Here is a 13,733-nt window from a genome sequence, read left to right as displayed (position 1 = left end):
CGTCGTATCTTAGGCTGCATATTTTCGATGGCCGATAGGTGGCGCTTCCGTATATTTCCGCGAGGAATATGCAAATTAGGTAGTTACGCCGATTCAGAAACGTACGTCCGCCCGGCGCAATTTTTTACGTTGTTTACGTTAGGCTTTTTCCAGCGTAAAGTTACCCCTGGGTCTATGAGGCGTACGCAATGTTAAGTATGGACGTCGTTCCCGCGTCGAATTTTGAAAATTTAACGTCGTTTGCATAAGTCGTTCGCGAATAGGGCTGTACTTAAGTTACGTTCACGTCGAAAGCATTGACGATTTGCGGTGGAATTTCGAGCATGCGCACTGGGATTCTTTCACGAACGGCGCATGCGCCATTCGTAAAAAAAACTTCAAATACGTGGGGTCACACTAAATTTGAATAAAACACGCCCACATCATCCCCATTTGTATTACGCTGGCTTACGCCGGACCACATACGTTACGCTGCTGTAAATTAGGGCGCAAGTTCTTTCTGAATACGGAACTTGCGCCCTAATTTACGGCGGCGTAACGTATCTGAGATACGTTACGCCCGCAGAAAGATACGCTGATCTTTCTGAATCTGGGCCTATGTATTTATAAAGAACCTTCACAAAGACCAAATAATATACACTGATTTGGGCTATTTTTAGGAAAAGAAATGTAGCAGTATAAATTTTGGTCAATATTTATGAAGGAAAATTACTAATTTTCTAAATTTTATAACAGAAACAAAGAAATGCATTTTTTTTTCTATTTTTATTATGTATTTATAGTGCAAAAAAATAAATGACCTAGTGGTGATTAAAGCAGAGTTCCACCCAAAAGTGGAACTTCCCCTTATCTAATCCCCCCCCTCTCCGATGCCACATTTGGCACCTTTCGGGGGGGAGGAGGGAGTGGGAACCTTTTTTTTTTTACAGGTACCCTGTCCCAACTTCTATGGGACTGGGCCATGGCAAATTACATCAGCAGCTCGGCCCCCTCCTCCTCTCTCCTCCCTCCCCTTCTGCCGGGCCAGTGAGCGAGTGCAGCGCAGTATGGACCCCGGCATGAAGCCGAAAGGCTACGCTGCCAGATTCCCTTACCCGACTAGGTGCTATTTTTGTGAGTTGAAATTGGCTACAGACGATCGGAAGTTCCAAAAGCAAATGTCCGATGGAGCCTACACACGGTCGGAATTGCTGACAAAAAGCTCACATCGAACATTTGTTGTTGGAATTTCCGATCGTGTGTACGCGGCATAAGATTTGGCTCTTGTTGACTTCAATAGGGTTCAGATTTGTCATCTGAACAATGGCTCATTACTACTATTTAACCTCTTTACCACCGAGCTTGTTTTTCAGATTCGGTGTTTACGAGACTAAAACATTTTTTTTTGCTAGAAAATTACTTAAAACCCCCAAACATTATATATTTTTTTTCTTTCTAACACCCTAGAGAATAAAATGGCAGTCATTGCAATACTTTTTGTCACACCGTATTTGCGCAGCGGTCTTACAAGCGCACTTTTTTTGGAAAAAAATCACTTTTTTTAATAAAAAAATAAGACAACAATAAATTTTGCCCAATTTTTTTATATATTGAGAAAGATAATGTTACGCCAAGTAAAATGATACCCACGCTTAAAAATTCCGCCCGCTCGTGGCATGACGTCAAACTTTTACCCTTAAAAATCTCGATAGGCGACGTTTAAAAAATTCTACAGGTTGCATTTTTTGAGTTACAGAGGAGGTCTAGGGCTAGAATGATTGCTCTCGCTCTAACGATCGCGGCGATACCTCACTTGTGTGGTTTGAACACAGTTTTCATATGCGGGCGCTACTCGCGTATGCGTTCGCTTCTGTGCGCGAGCTCGTGGTTGGGTTTTATTATTTATTTTTATTTAGTTTATAATTTTTTACACTGAAATAAAAAAAAAAAAAATTGATCACTTTTATTCCTATTACAAGGAATGTAAACATCCCTTATAATAGAAAAAAGCATGACAGGTCCTCTTAAATATGAGATCTGGGGTCAAAAAGACCTCAGATCTCATATTTAGACTTAAATGCAAAAAAATAAAAAAAATATTTAAACTGTCATTTTTTCAAATGACAAAAAAATAAATGTTTCTTTAAGACGCTGGGCGGGACTGACGTTTTGACGTCACTTCCGCCCAGCAGAGCTATGGGGACGGGTGGGGGCGATTTTTCCCTCACTCGCATCCCCAGTCAGCTGCCGAATGGACCCGATCGCCTGCTACCGACGACTCCGGTAAGCAGCGGAGGGCGCGGGAGAGCGGCGGGAGGGGCCCTCTCCCACCACCGATAACGGCGATCTCATGGCGAATTCACCGCGGAGACCGCCGTTATCATGTACAGGACCGCCCACTGAAGAGATAGATATCTCGGTTGTGGCAGCAGCTGCTGCCGTTACCGAGATATCCATCTTTAAAAAGAGGACGTCTTTTTGACATGGGGTGGTGGTCAAGAGGTTAATACCACCTGGGTATTACAAACTGGCAGAACATTTAGGACATCATGAAAATGCCTCTTACTTCCCACTTGTCCTGCAACTGAGCAGCACCTAGGTCAAAGTAACAGCAAGAAGTCCTAGCACTTATTCAACCAACATCTTATGTATACGGGGCTATAAACCCTGGAGGGCCATTCGTAGCTTGACATTCTACACAAACAAACACATCCCCAGCCCCAATTCTTAAATTGAGGAACACAAAACACTCTTGGATTATTTTTAAGGATAAGTGCACTTTTATATTTATAGTCTTTTTTTGGGGGGGGACAAAGTGGGGAATAGTTATAAACTCTTGGTATTTTTGAATTCTTTGCGTGTGTCTTTCCCACTGGGGACTGGGTCCCCACCTCTCTGAAAAATTCTGTAGTTACATCAGGTCTGACATCACTGGACTTGCAGCATGAAATAAGAGCCTCGGTGTGTCACATTTGCAGAGCTGAGGATGGGGACTGGGCAGTCAGATGATTATTTTCTATGGCCAGACCTGTCTTAGGCCCGGTGAGAGTGCTTTAGTTCTTAAACTCTCCCTGACTGAGTGTAAATTATCTTTCTTAATTGGCATATTGGGACCCGCTCTTCAGGTTGTCCTGAAAAGTGGCCCGAGAGTAATGACATTCCTCACCTCTTCCTTGGCTATAATTAAGAGGTCTACAAAAATGTATAAAGTATCCAAAGTTAATGCTGACTATATAATTTCAACTGTTTAACAGAAATATCTGCTGCTGTTAACCTAATGAACACTGTTTACTGGCTCATAATGATAGGGTTACCAAAGTCGAGAGGGATCAATTTCCCTGGAGAATTTACAATTACTAAAGCACAGCGCTGTAAATTATTGCCAAGTAGCTGCAACATGCCTTGCAGGACTTATGCTACAGCTAGTACAATGACATGAATATACAATATTGTTCTGTATAAAAACTATATTATACAACAAACAAACTAGTGAATGTAATAAATGTTTTCTATTGTTTGGAACCTCTCTTCATCCCTTTCATCCATATTTACTATGGTGGGTAATTCTGGACTCTTAGGGCCAGATTCACGTAGCGCAGCGGATCTATAGATCCGCTCGTTCTATGTGAATTAAGATCCGCTCCCGCAAGTTTAGGAGGCAAGTGGCTAATTCACAAACAACTTACCTCCAAACTTGCGACGGCGGATCCTAAATCCCCCGGCGGAATTCAAATTCCGCGGCTAGGGGAGTGTACTATTTAAATCAGGTGCGTTCCCGCGCCGATTTAAATGCGCAGGCGCCGTCCGGGGAATTTCCCAGGGTGCATTGCTCCCACTGACGTCACTAGGACGTCAGTGGTTGCGACGTGAGCGGGACTTGCGACGCGCGTGTTCGTGAATCGGCGTACGCAAACGACGTAGGGAAATTCAAATTCGACGCGGGAACGCCGGCTATACTTAACATTGGCTGCGCCTGATAAAAGAAGGGGTAAGTATACGACAGAAAACCACTACGCAAACGACGTAAGAACACTGCGACGGGTCCGCGTACGTTCGTGAATTTGCGTATCTCGCTGATTTACATATTATTTATCGTAAATCAGCGGGAGTGCCCCCGGCGCCATTTTTAAATTGAAAAAAAGATCCGACAGTGTAACAAATTGTAACACTATCGGATCTAGCCCTATCTATGCGTAACTGATTCTTTGAATCAGGCGCATAGATAGGACCAGTTTACGTCACAGATACGATGGTGTATCTGTAGATACACCGTCGTATCTCTTTGTGAATCTGGCCCAATGACTGTGAATCCAACTCAGTGCATTATTCATAAAACCCAAGATATATCCTCCCAGTGACATATAATGCAATATATATATATATATATAAATAAAATATATAAATATAAATATATATATATATATATATATATATATATATAAAATATATATATATATATATATATATATATATATATATATATATATATATATATATATATATATATATATATATATATATATATATATGCACACTGCTCAAAAAAAATCAAAGGAACACTTTTGAATCAGAACTTCAGGGATATTGATCTGGTCAGTTAAGTAGCAGAGGGGGAGGGGTGTATACAGAGGGGGTTGTTAATCAGTTTCAGCTGCTTTTCTGTTATTAATTGAAATTAACAACAGGGGCACTAGATGGGCAACAATGAGATGACCTCAAAAACAGAAATGTTTTTTCAGGTGGAGGCGTCTGAATTTTTTTTTCCCTACTCTGACTGTTTTTCACTAGTTTGGCATTTGGCTAGGGTCAGTGTCACTACTGGTAGCACGAGGCGTTACTTGAACCCTATAAAGGTTGCACAGGCAGTCCAACTCCTCCAGGATGGCACCTCAATACGTGTCATTGCCAGAAGGTTTGCCGTGTCTCCCAGCACAGTCTCAAGAGCATGGAGGAGATTCCAGGAGACAGGCAGTTACTCTAGGAGAGCTGGACAGAGCAGTAGAAGGTCCTTAACCTATCAGCAGGACCAGTATCTGCTCCTTTGTGCAAGGAGGAACATGATGAGCACTGCCAGAGCCCTAAAAAATGACCTCCAGCAGACCACTGTTGTGAATGTCTCTGACCAAACAATCAGAAACAGACCTCATGGGGGTGGCCTGAGGGCCCGACGTCTTCTAGTGTGCTCTGTGCTCACTGCCGGAAACTCTGTGGAGCTCGATTGGCATTTTCAATTGAATACCAGAATTGGCAGGCACCCATGCTTTTCACAGATAAAAGCAAATTCACCCTAAGCATATGTGACAGACGTGAAAGGGTCTGGAGAAGCAGCGGAGAACTTTATGCTGCCTGTAACATCGTTCAGCATGACCGGTTTGGTGGTGGGTCAGTGATGGTCTGGGGAGGCATATGGAGGGAAACACAGACCTCTACAGGCTACACAATGGCACCCTAAATGCCATTAGGTATCGGGATGAAATCCTTGGACCCATTGTTAGACCCTACGCTGGTGCAGTAAATCCTGGGTTCTTGGTGCACGACAATGCCCGGCCTCATGTGGCGAGAGCATGCAGCAAGTTCCTGGAGGATGAAGAAATTGATACAATTGAATAGCCCCCCACGCTCACCTGACCTCAATCCAAAAAAACACCTCTGGGACATTATGTTTCGGTCCATCCGGTGCCGCCAAGTTGCACCTCAGTCTGTTCAGAAGCTCAGTGATGCTCTGGTCCAGATCTGGGAGGAAATACCCCAGGACACCATCCGTCGTCTCATTAGGAGCATGCCCTGATGTTGTCCAAGCACTTGGGGGCCATACAAATTACTGAGGACCATTTTGAGTTGTTGTAATGAAATTTCAGCAAAATGGACTAGCTTGCTGCATAATTTTTTCACTTTGATTTTCGGGGTGTCTTAGAATTCAGCCCTCTGTCGGTGGATAATTTTCATTTCCATCAAACGATGTGCCATCCTTTTCTCCTAACACATCACCCAGTCCATATCAGTATAGATATCCAGCATGAGATTTTTGCCCGTTGAGATCTGATATGTTTTCAAAGTGTTCCTTTGATTTTTTTGAGCAGTGTATATATATCTGTATATGGTAATGTTAATTTATGTGTATTTACTTGTTATGGAAAGGAAAAGAACACTATAACTATGCAGGACTATGACAAGGACAACTGGAGAGTGACATATCAGGGAAAATATCTGCCTGCCCTTGAATGGCTCTCAACAGTGCCACGGACCACCCTTGCCTGACACTACGATTGGCATACTGGGGGAGAGTTGATAATTCACTCTCAAATCACGTGAGACATTCATCAGTGCTCCCTAAAATATACATTAGATATAGCCCTGTAATAGCAAGCTACACTCAAAATTGGGAATATTGCTTGCTCTTAGCAGGCTGTTCGTGGCCATCATAGAGTGGGAGACTTGGGACTGGTGGGAAGGAAAAATATATGGGCCCATTAGAAGAAGGGCCCTTTCACACATACGGACAAACGGTCCGTTTATTACAAGTCCGTTTACGGACTTGTAATGTATCCCTATGGGATTGCAGACGTTAGCGGATGATGCATCCGCTAACGTCCGCAACCATCCGCGTCCGCAAAGTTACGCTTTTGCGGACGGAAGAAAACCCTATTTTTCTTCCGTCCGGCGAAACGGATCGGATGAATACGGACACACGGTCCGTATTCATCCGATTCCCCATAGGGGAGAGCGGAGGAGAGACAGGGCAGTCTCTGCACTGTGTGCGGGGACCGCCCTGGCCGCCAACAGCTCAGCAGGGATTAACGGAGGAATCCCCGCTGAGCCAAACGGGCTAACGGAGCGGATCAATACGGATCCACTCCGTGTGAAAGAGCCCTAAGAAACCCTTTATACAGAGATAGATTTGGGAATGATTTGGGAATGAAAAGTGAGAGAAAGGGAAACATGTAAACTATATTTCTCCCGACCTTTCTTTTTACCTAACTTGAAAAGAGCTGACAAAGTTACACAGATCTTCTTTTTGACCCCCCCCCCCCCTGTTTACAAAGCAGTGTAGGTGAGTCTAATTGGTATATAAGTAAGAAAGCAGCAGAGGTGGCAATCAGTATTGGGCCCATGGCTGCTGGATTTCCAGGTGTGACCCTTTTTCAAAAATCTTGGCCATAACTTTGCATCCAGTAGCACACATGGAAGCATTATCTTGATGATGGCCGGTATACTTTAAGGGGCAGATCCACATAGAAATAGATGGGCGCAGCGTATCAGAGATACGCTACGCCGCTGTAACTTACTTTTGGCCGGTTCGAATCCCGGAAGAATTTGCGCCGTAAGTTACGGCGGCATAGTCTATCTCTGGCGGCGGAATTCAAATCGGCGATTAGGGGGTGTGTTTCATTTAAATGAAGCGCGTCCCCGCGCTGAATGAACTGCGCATGCTCCGTTTCTAAATTTCCCGCCGTGCATTGCGCTAAATTACGTCGCCACGACGTCATTTATTTTAACTTAGACGTGAATTACGTCCATCCCGATTCACGGACGACTTACGCAAAAAAAAAAAAAAAATTAGACGCGGGAACGACGGCCATACTTAACATGGCAAGTCTAACTATACGCCGCAAAACAGCAGCTTTAACTATACGCCGGAAAAAGCCGACTAGAGACGACGTAAGAGAATGCGACGGCCGCGCGTATGTTCGTGGATCGTCGGAAATAGCTAATTTGCATACCTGACAAGGAAAACGACGTGAACGCCACCCAGCGGACGCCAAAGTATTGCATTTTAGATCCGAAGGCGTACGAGGACGTACACCTGTCGGATCTAACCCAGATGCCGTCGTATCTTGGTTTCAGAATTCAAACCAAAGATACGACGCAGGTAATTTGAAAGTACGCCGGTGTATCAGTAGATACACCGGCGTACTCGCTCTGTGGATCTGCCCCTAAGATTTTAAAATATGTGTATATCCAAACATTAAAATCTCATATAATTTTATATTATTGTAATTTCAAAATCAGACTGAAACAATATCTGGAGATTCTAACATGAAGGTCCTTGTACAGTTACTTCTTATATTGGGTTGACAATATTCTGTCTCTATCTACCAACTGCACTCCTGCATTGTTCTCCTGTCACATGGGTATCTGATGGAGACTGTAAGAGGCTGTGCAGGCAAAACTGCACAGGCATGGTAAACTGTTGTCACCATCAAGAAACCCAACCTTAGAAATGCCATACAGCCAAAGATCAAGAGCAAATATGTAGACAGGAAATAACAGTAGAAGATCAGCAACACTGAAATGTAACAAAGAATGGAAAAAAAAGGTGAAGAAAAAGCATTGCTTAATGAAACTAAATGTCATCCAGTTAGGGTTTACATCTATTTTAACTCTCTAGTTTTAATATATAAATATACAATTGAGATACTGATCGCTTTGACTATCTAAATTTCATTATATTGGATAGAAGGTTATGGACATCCATGTTCATTCTGTAACTGTTTAATACTGTATTTTATCGACTAGCTGGATTTTTTTATATAAAACACAAAATTGCACATATTAAAACCTTGTAGTAAATTTTAATTTCATTACATTATACCAATGAGTTGTATTCTTAAACTTCTCTTAAAGTGGTTGTAAACCCCTTTTTTAGAACTGTGCGCCATTTAGAACATAATTACCTTGTTGTGCGCCGATGATGTCATCAGCACATGCGCTGTGAAGAAACAGCCGCCGTGCCGTTTCTCCCCGAGCGAGTGCCGTGACCGGCGGCTCTGGTGTGGCGGGAGTGACGTTATGCGGCTCCGGCCAGTCACAGAGCTGGATTGCATGGCCCCGGAAGGAAGAGGGATGCGGCCACCAGTGGGGACAGCACAGACTTCATTTGCAGGTAAGTGCCACATAAGGGGCTAGTATGTGATGCATATTAGCCCATTATGCTTTTACTTTGCAGGGTTTGCAGGGAACAAAAGAGGTTTACTTCCTCTTTAAGCCACTGAAATAGCCTTCAGCAAATGCTGCAGAATATGACAGTGCTGTATAAAGCAGGAAACATAATAAATCAACTAGGCAGTAAATAGACTTAATGTGAAATTGCTATGCAAAAATGTAATATGCCTTTTAATAACTAAAATATGTGTGTAAAATAAATTGGGGGAAACTCTAGAGTGCCATTTTAATTATTACAAGCAAAACAAGTTTATTAACAGTAATAAGGCCTCTGGGCACAGCATAGCCCCTCCAGCTATGGAGAGAGCGAATTTGAAGGGATGTTAATGGCTAAGTTTAAACTGAATAATGATGAGGCTTTGTTACAGCAATGCTCCACTTGAATTCAGTAGCACTTACCAGAGGTTTTTATTGACGGGAATAAATCCTTCATCCCTTGTACACTTGGTTAAGATGGCCGATACAGTCCCCTGTGGGAAAAAACAATAAGGCGACCAGTTGGTCAATACACAAGAGTAAAGATGGATGGTTGTATAGTCAGCATTGGATACCAAAGGGACAGATGGGCAGGCTATGATCGGAAGTGTTTTCATTGATCACTCTGTGCATGAATGTACAGGTTAACCTCTTTGTCACCATAAGGGCATGGATAGAATTGACTTGTTAGTTCTTCTGCTTAGTTCCTTTGCTAGCTATCTTATGCCTCTTATTGACAAGAGATTTGTTCCTAATCCAAACAAACAATTTGGGCAACAATCCCCCCCCTGCACACTCATACTATATATATAATTTAAGAAAGGAAAATAAGTAGGGTTACAACTAAAAAAGGGTCATTCATATGAGTATGTAAGCATGTATTGATGGCATGACTTCAGGCTGTGTACATTAGGTATGTACTAGCACATGGGGCCCTGTGCAGTATAGAATTCTCATTCCTAGGTTCATAACATCCAATCACAATTTACTGTGCTTGTACTAGTACACCATGGATTCTGAGTGATTGCTATGGGTTATTGCACCTTTTATTCACTAAGACTGTTAGTTAGCAATCGCTGTAAAATGCAGAATTAGAAGCATAACACACACAGCACAACCAAAGGTTCATATCTGTATAAACTGTGGCACAGTGAGGCCATGCCACTGGGTGATAAGGCAGTCTGGGCCAGTTTTTTTTTTAGAAAACAGGCCCACTAATGGCACAGGTGTGTGCTGTTCTTTTAGTAAAAACAGGATTTGAGGGGGTCAGTGATTGTAAGGAAGATGATAGGTGCACATCTGCACCGTGCTGTCAAGGACAGGACAGGCCAAGAAGCTGAGAGACAGGGTCTTACCCAGGGGTCAGAGGTGCCCCAAACCAGAGGCTTGAGTCTGAGAGAAAGAAACCGAGAGACAGGGTCTTACCCAGGGGTCAGAGGTGCCCCAAACCAGAGGCTCGAGTCTGAGAGGAAGAAACCGAGAGACGGGGTCTCACCTGGGGGTCAGAGGTGCCCCGAACCAGAGGCTTGAATCTGAGAGGAAGAAACCGAGAGATAGGGTCTCACCCGGGGATCAGAGGTGCCCCAAACCAGAGGCTCGAGTCTGAGAGGAAGAAACCGAGAGATAGGGTCTCACCCGGGGGTCAGAGGTTCCCCAAACCAGAGGCTCAAGTCTGAGAGAAATAAACCGAGATACAGGGTCTTACCCAGGGGTCAGAGGTGCCCCAAACCAGAGGCTTGAGTCTGAGAGAAAGAAACCGAGAGACAGGGTCTCACCCGGGGGTCAGAGGTGCCCCAAACCAGAGGCTCGAATCTAAGAAGAAGAAACAGAGACAGGGTCTCACCCGGGGGGGTCAGAGGTGCCGAAACCAGAGGGAGTCTATGACGGAACAGATGGTAGCTGTGGAAGAAAGGCACAGAGCTGGAAGAGGTACAGCGTTTGTGTACTAGCACTGGGGATGAGTGTTAGATGGTCTGGAGGACCGAGGCACAAGGTCTGAGCCGCAGATAAAGAGAGGCAGGAGGCTTGAATGTTGTTTTGTCCTATTGATGGTGAGACCCCTTGTGTGGGATGATATTGATTTGTAAACTTTTGATTTCCTTTAAATAAAAGTGAGCAGGAAAAGTCCTGAAATGTACTTCTGGCGTAGAGTAAACTCACTGTATAAATACATCTACCACGAGAGCTAACTACCCCATGTCACAAAACATATCATACAAAAACTCTCAGTTTCCTTTACCATTTGATTTTGAAACAAATGAGCTTTACCAAATAAAAAACTTAAACACTGTTAGGAATTTGTTCATTTCAGAAACAAGTTCCATCCTGCTCCTTCAAATTTTCTCATCACTTTGGTTTGACCCCACTAGCAATTAGAAAAGTGACCAAAAAAAAATGACCAAAATACAAGCTTTAGATGCCTAGAGCTGTGCACCCTAAACTCATGATGTACATATAGATTATTTTTTGAAGCCATATATACATTTCTTGTGATCTTGGGCACTTTAAAATTATGCTCCTTTCTTGTACTCCTCTGAAAGCTAAAGTATGCTATGGCAGAAAACACAACACCCTAAAAACACACATATTTACATACAGTGCCTTGAAAAGATATTCGTACCCCTTGAAATTTTCCACATTTTGTAATTTTACAACCAAAAACGTAACTGTATTTTATTGGGATTTTATGTGATAGACCAACACAAAGTGGCACATAATTGTGAAGTTGAAAGAAAATGATAAATAGTTTTCATTTTTTTTACAAATATGTGAAAAGTGCAGTGTACATTTGTATTTAGCCCCCCAGTCAATACTTTGTAGAACCACCTTTCACTGCAATTAGTCACAATGGGCCTAATCCTCAAAAACCCGGCGCAACGTAACTTTTTCCATTTAAGTTACACCGCCGCAAAATCTCTAACTAAGTGTCCGATCCACAAAGCACTTACCTAGAAATTTTGAGCGGTGTAACTTAAATCCGGCCGGCGCAAGGCGTTCCTCTTCTCCAGGGGGCGATTCCCATTTAAATTAGGCGCGCTCCCGCGCCGGCCGTACTGCGCATGCTCGTGACGTCATTTTCCCGACGTGCATAGCGCGAAATTACGTTACGTCGGGCTTTGTGGATTGCGACGGGACAATAAAGTTGCGTCGGGTAAAAAAAAAGATACGGCGCCAAAAAAAAAATTAAAAATTAAAAAAAAATCGCGTCGCTGGACAGAAAGGTCTGTTTTTACAAGGTGTAAACAGTTTACACTTTGTAAAAGCAGCCCTAATTTTGCGTATGCAAACTAAAACTTACGGAGAAAAAACGAAGCGTAAAAGCTTTGTGGATCTCCGTAAGTGCTAATTTGCATACCCGAGGCGGCATTTCGACACGAAATGCCCCCAGCGGCGGATGTGGTACTGCATCCTAAGATCCGGCAGTGTAAGTCCCTTACACATGCCGGATCTTCTGCCTAACTATGGAAAACTGATTCTGTGGATCAGTTCCATAGTTAGGACCAGGGATACGACGGAGTAACAGCAGTTACTCCGTCGTATCTCTTTTGAGGATTTGGCCCAATCTGTGTAACATGTATGAAAATAAAATTGTCTGGTGGTTTTTACCCTACGCTGAGGTGTTGTCTGGTGTCTGGGGGGCTAAAGAGACTTGGACAGTGCTGGTTCTGGACAAAGGAAGCATTTACGGCTCCTCCATTCTTAGACCTCATGCACACTGCAGCTAAAAAAAGCCAGTTTTACAGGCATTTAATGTTTATTTTTACACCTCTAAATGCCCCTTTATGTTAGCCTATGTATCAATGCACACATAGGCATTTACAGCTATTTTGAGGCAGAAGCTTTTAGGGGCAGAAATCTAGATGCACCAAAATTGCATTCGGAGAGAAGGGGAGTTTGGGCAGAAAAGACACTTGACGCGCCTAAATGCATATACATGCACCTAAATGCTAGGTGCATTTAGCACATGAGCATTCGTTAATGTCAATGATCAGAATAAAATAAATGAATGCCCAAATGCTTGGCGCGTGTGAACGTCTCAAAAACCCATTTGTAAAATGCGTCTTTAGGCATGTTGCTAATGCTGTTTATCTTCTGCCAGGAGAAAGGTGTTCTGAAGAGCTGGGCAAATGCCCAGCTTGCATGAGGCCTTAGAAGTACTGAGCACTTTTCTAAGGGTTTGGACAGAGCAGTAGGGGGCATGGAGAAGGTGAATCTCAGCAGGTGGCAGATTTTCGTTCAAGAGAAACTGTTACTTTGCCCTAAATCAGCAAAATGACAGATTCGATTTAACACACAAAAAAAAAGGCATCTAGCAATTTAGAAAGTTGTATTGCTGTTTGCAATGCTGCGCTTCAAGAGCATATCTAATAATGAATATGGCTAAGACATTAAATAGAAATTATATTAGTGTTTGGGCAATTTTTAAACAGTTTATTTATATTATTATTTTTTTATTTATGCAATTTTTGTATACAAATAGGCATTTAATACATGATGAAGGATTCCTAGAGCACCGTGGGTCTAGACATCAGTTGCAGCCTACATTGAGGCTTGGTTTGTCTATCTGAAACTTCCAACTGAGTCAGATTAGTATTAGTGTCACTGAGTAGTGTAAACAACAAAATTATTTAATCAAATAAGAAAACTGAAATTTTTTTGCTCCTATAAAAAGAAACCTAAAGTTTTAATTATTGGCTTTTGAGATTAGATATTTAACTGACTAAAAAAAGGTACAGAAATAACATTTTATTTATTTTTTATGTTTTAGTTCTGACTACAATTAAATACAGTAAATAAAAGAAAAAAATGAAAAAAAGAAATGTATAAAACTTACT

General features: G+C 42.6%; 1 protein-coding gene across 1 annotated transcript in view; it reads right to left on the bottom strand.

The window, feature by feature from the left end:
• LOC120910441 (heparan-alpha-glucosaminide N-acetyltransferase-like) overlaps nucleotides 1-13,733 on the bottom strand; it is a 468,708-nt gene that overhangs the window by 21,161 nt on the left and 433,814 nt on the right. The window contains exon 18 of the mRNA XM_040322198.1: nucleotides 9,322-9,392. Within this exon, the coding sequence (XP_040178132.1) occupies nucleotides 9,322-9,392 (71 nt within the window). The remainder of the gene's footprint in view (nucleotides 1-9,321; nucleotides 9,393-13,733) is intronic.

Source organism: Rana temporaria, chromosome 8 (genome assembly GCF_905171775.1).
Source record: "Rana temporaria chromosome 8, aRanTem1.1, whole genome shotgun sequence".
Classification (NCBI taxonomy): domain Eukaryota; kingdom Metazoa; phylum Chordata; class Amphibia; order Anura; family Ranidae; genus Rana; species Rana temporaria.
This window is presented reverse-complemented; position numbering and strand designations above follow the sequence as displayed.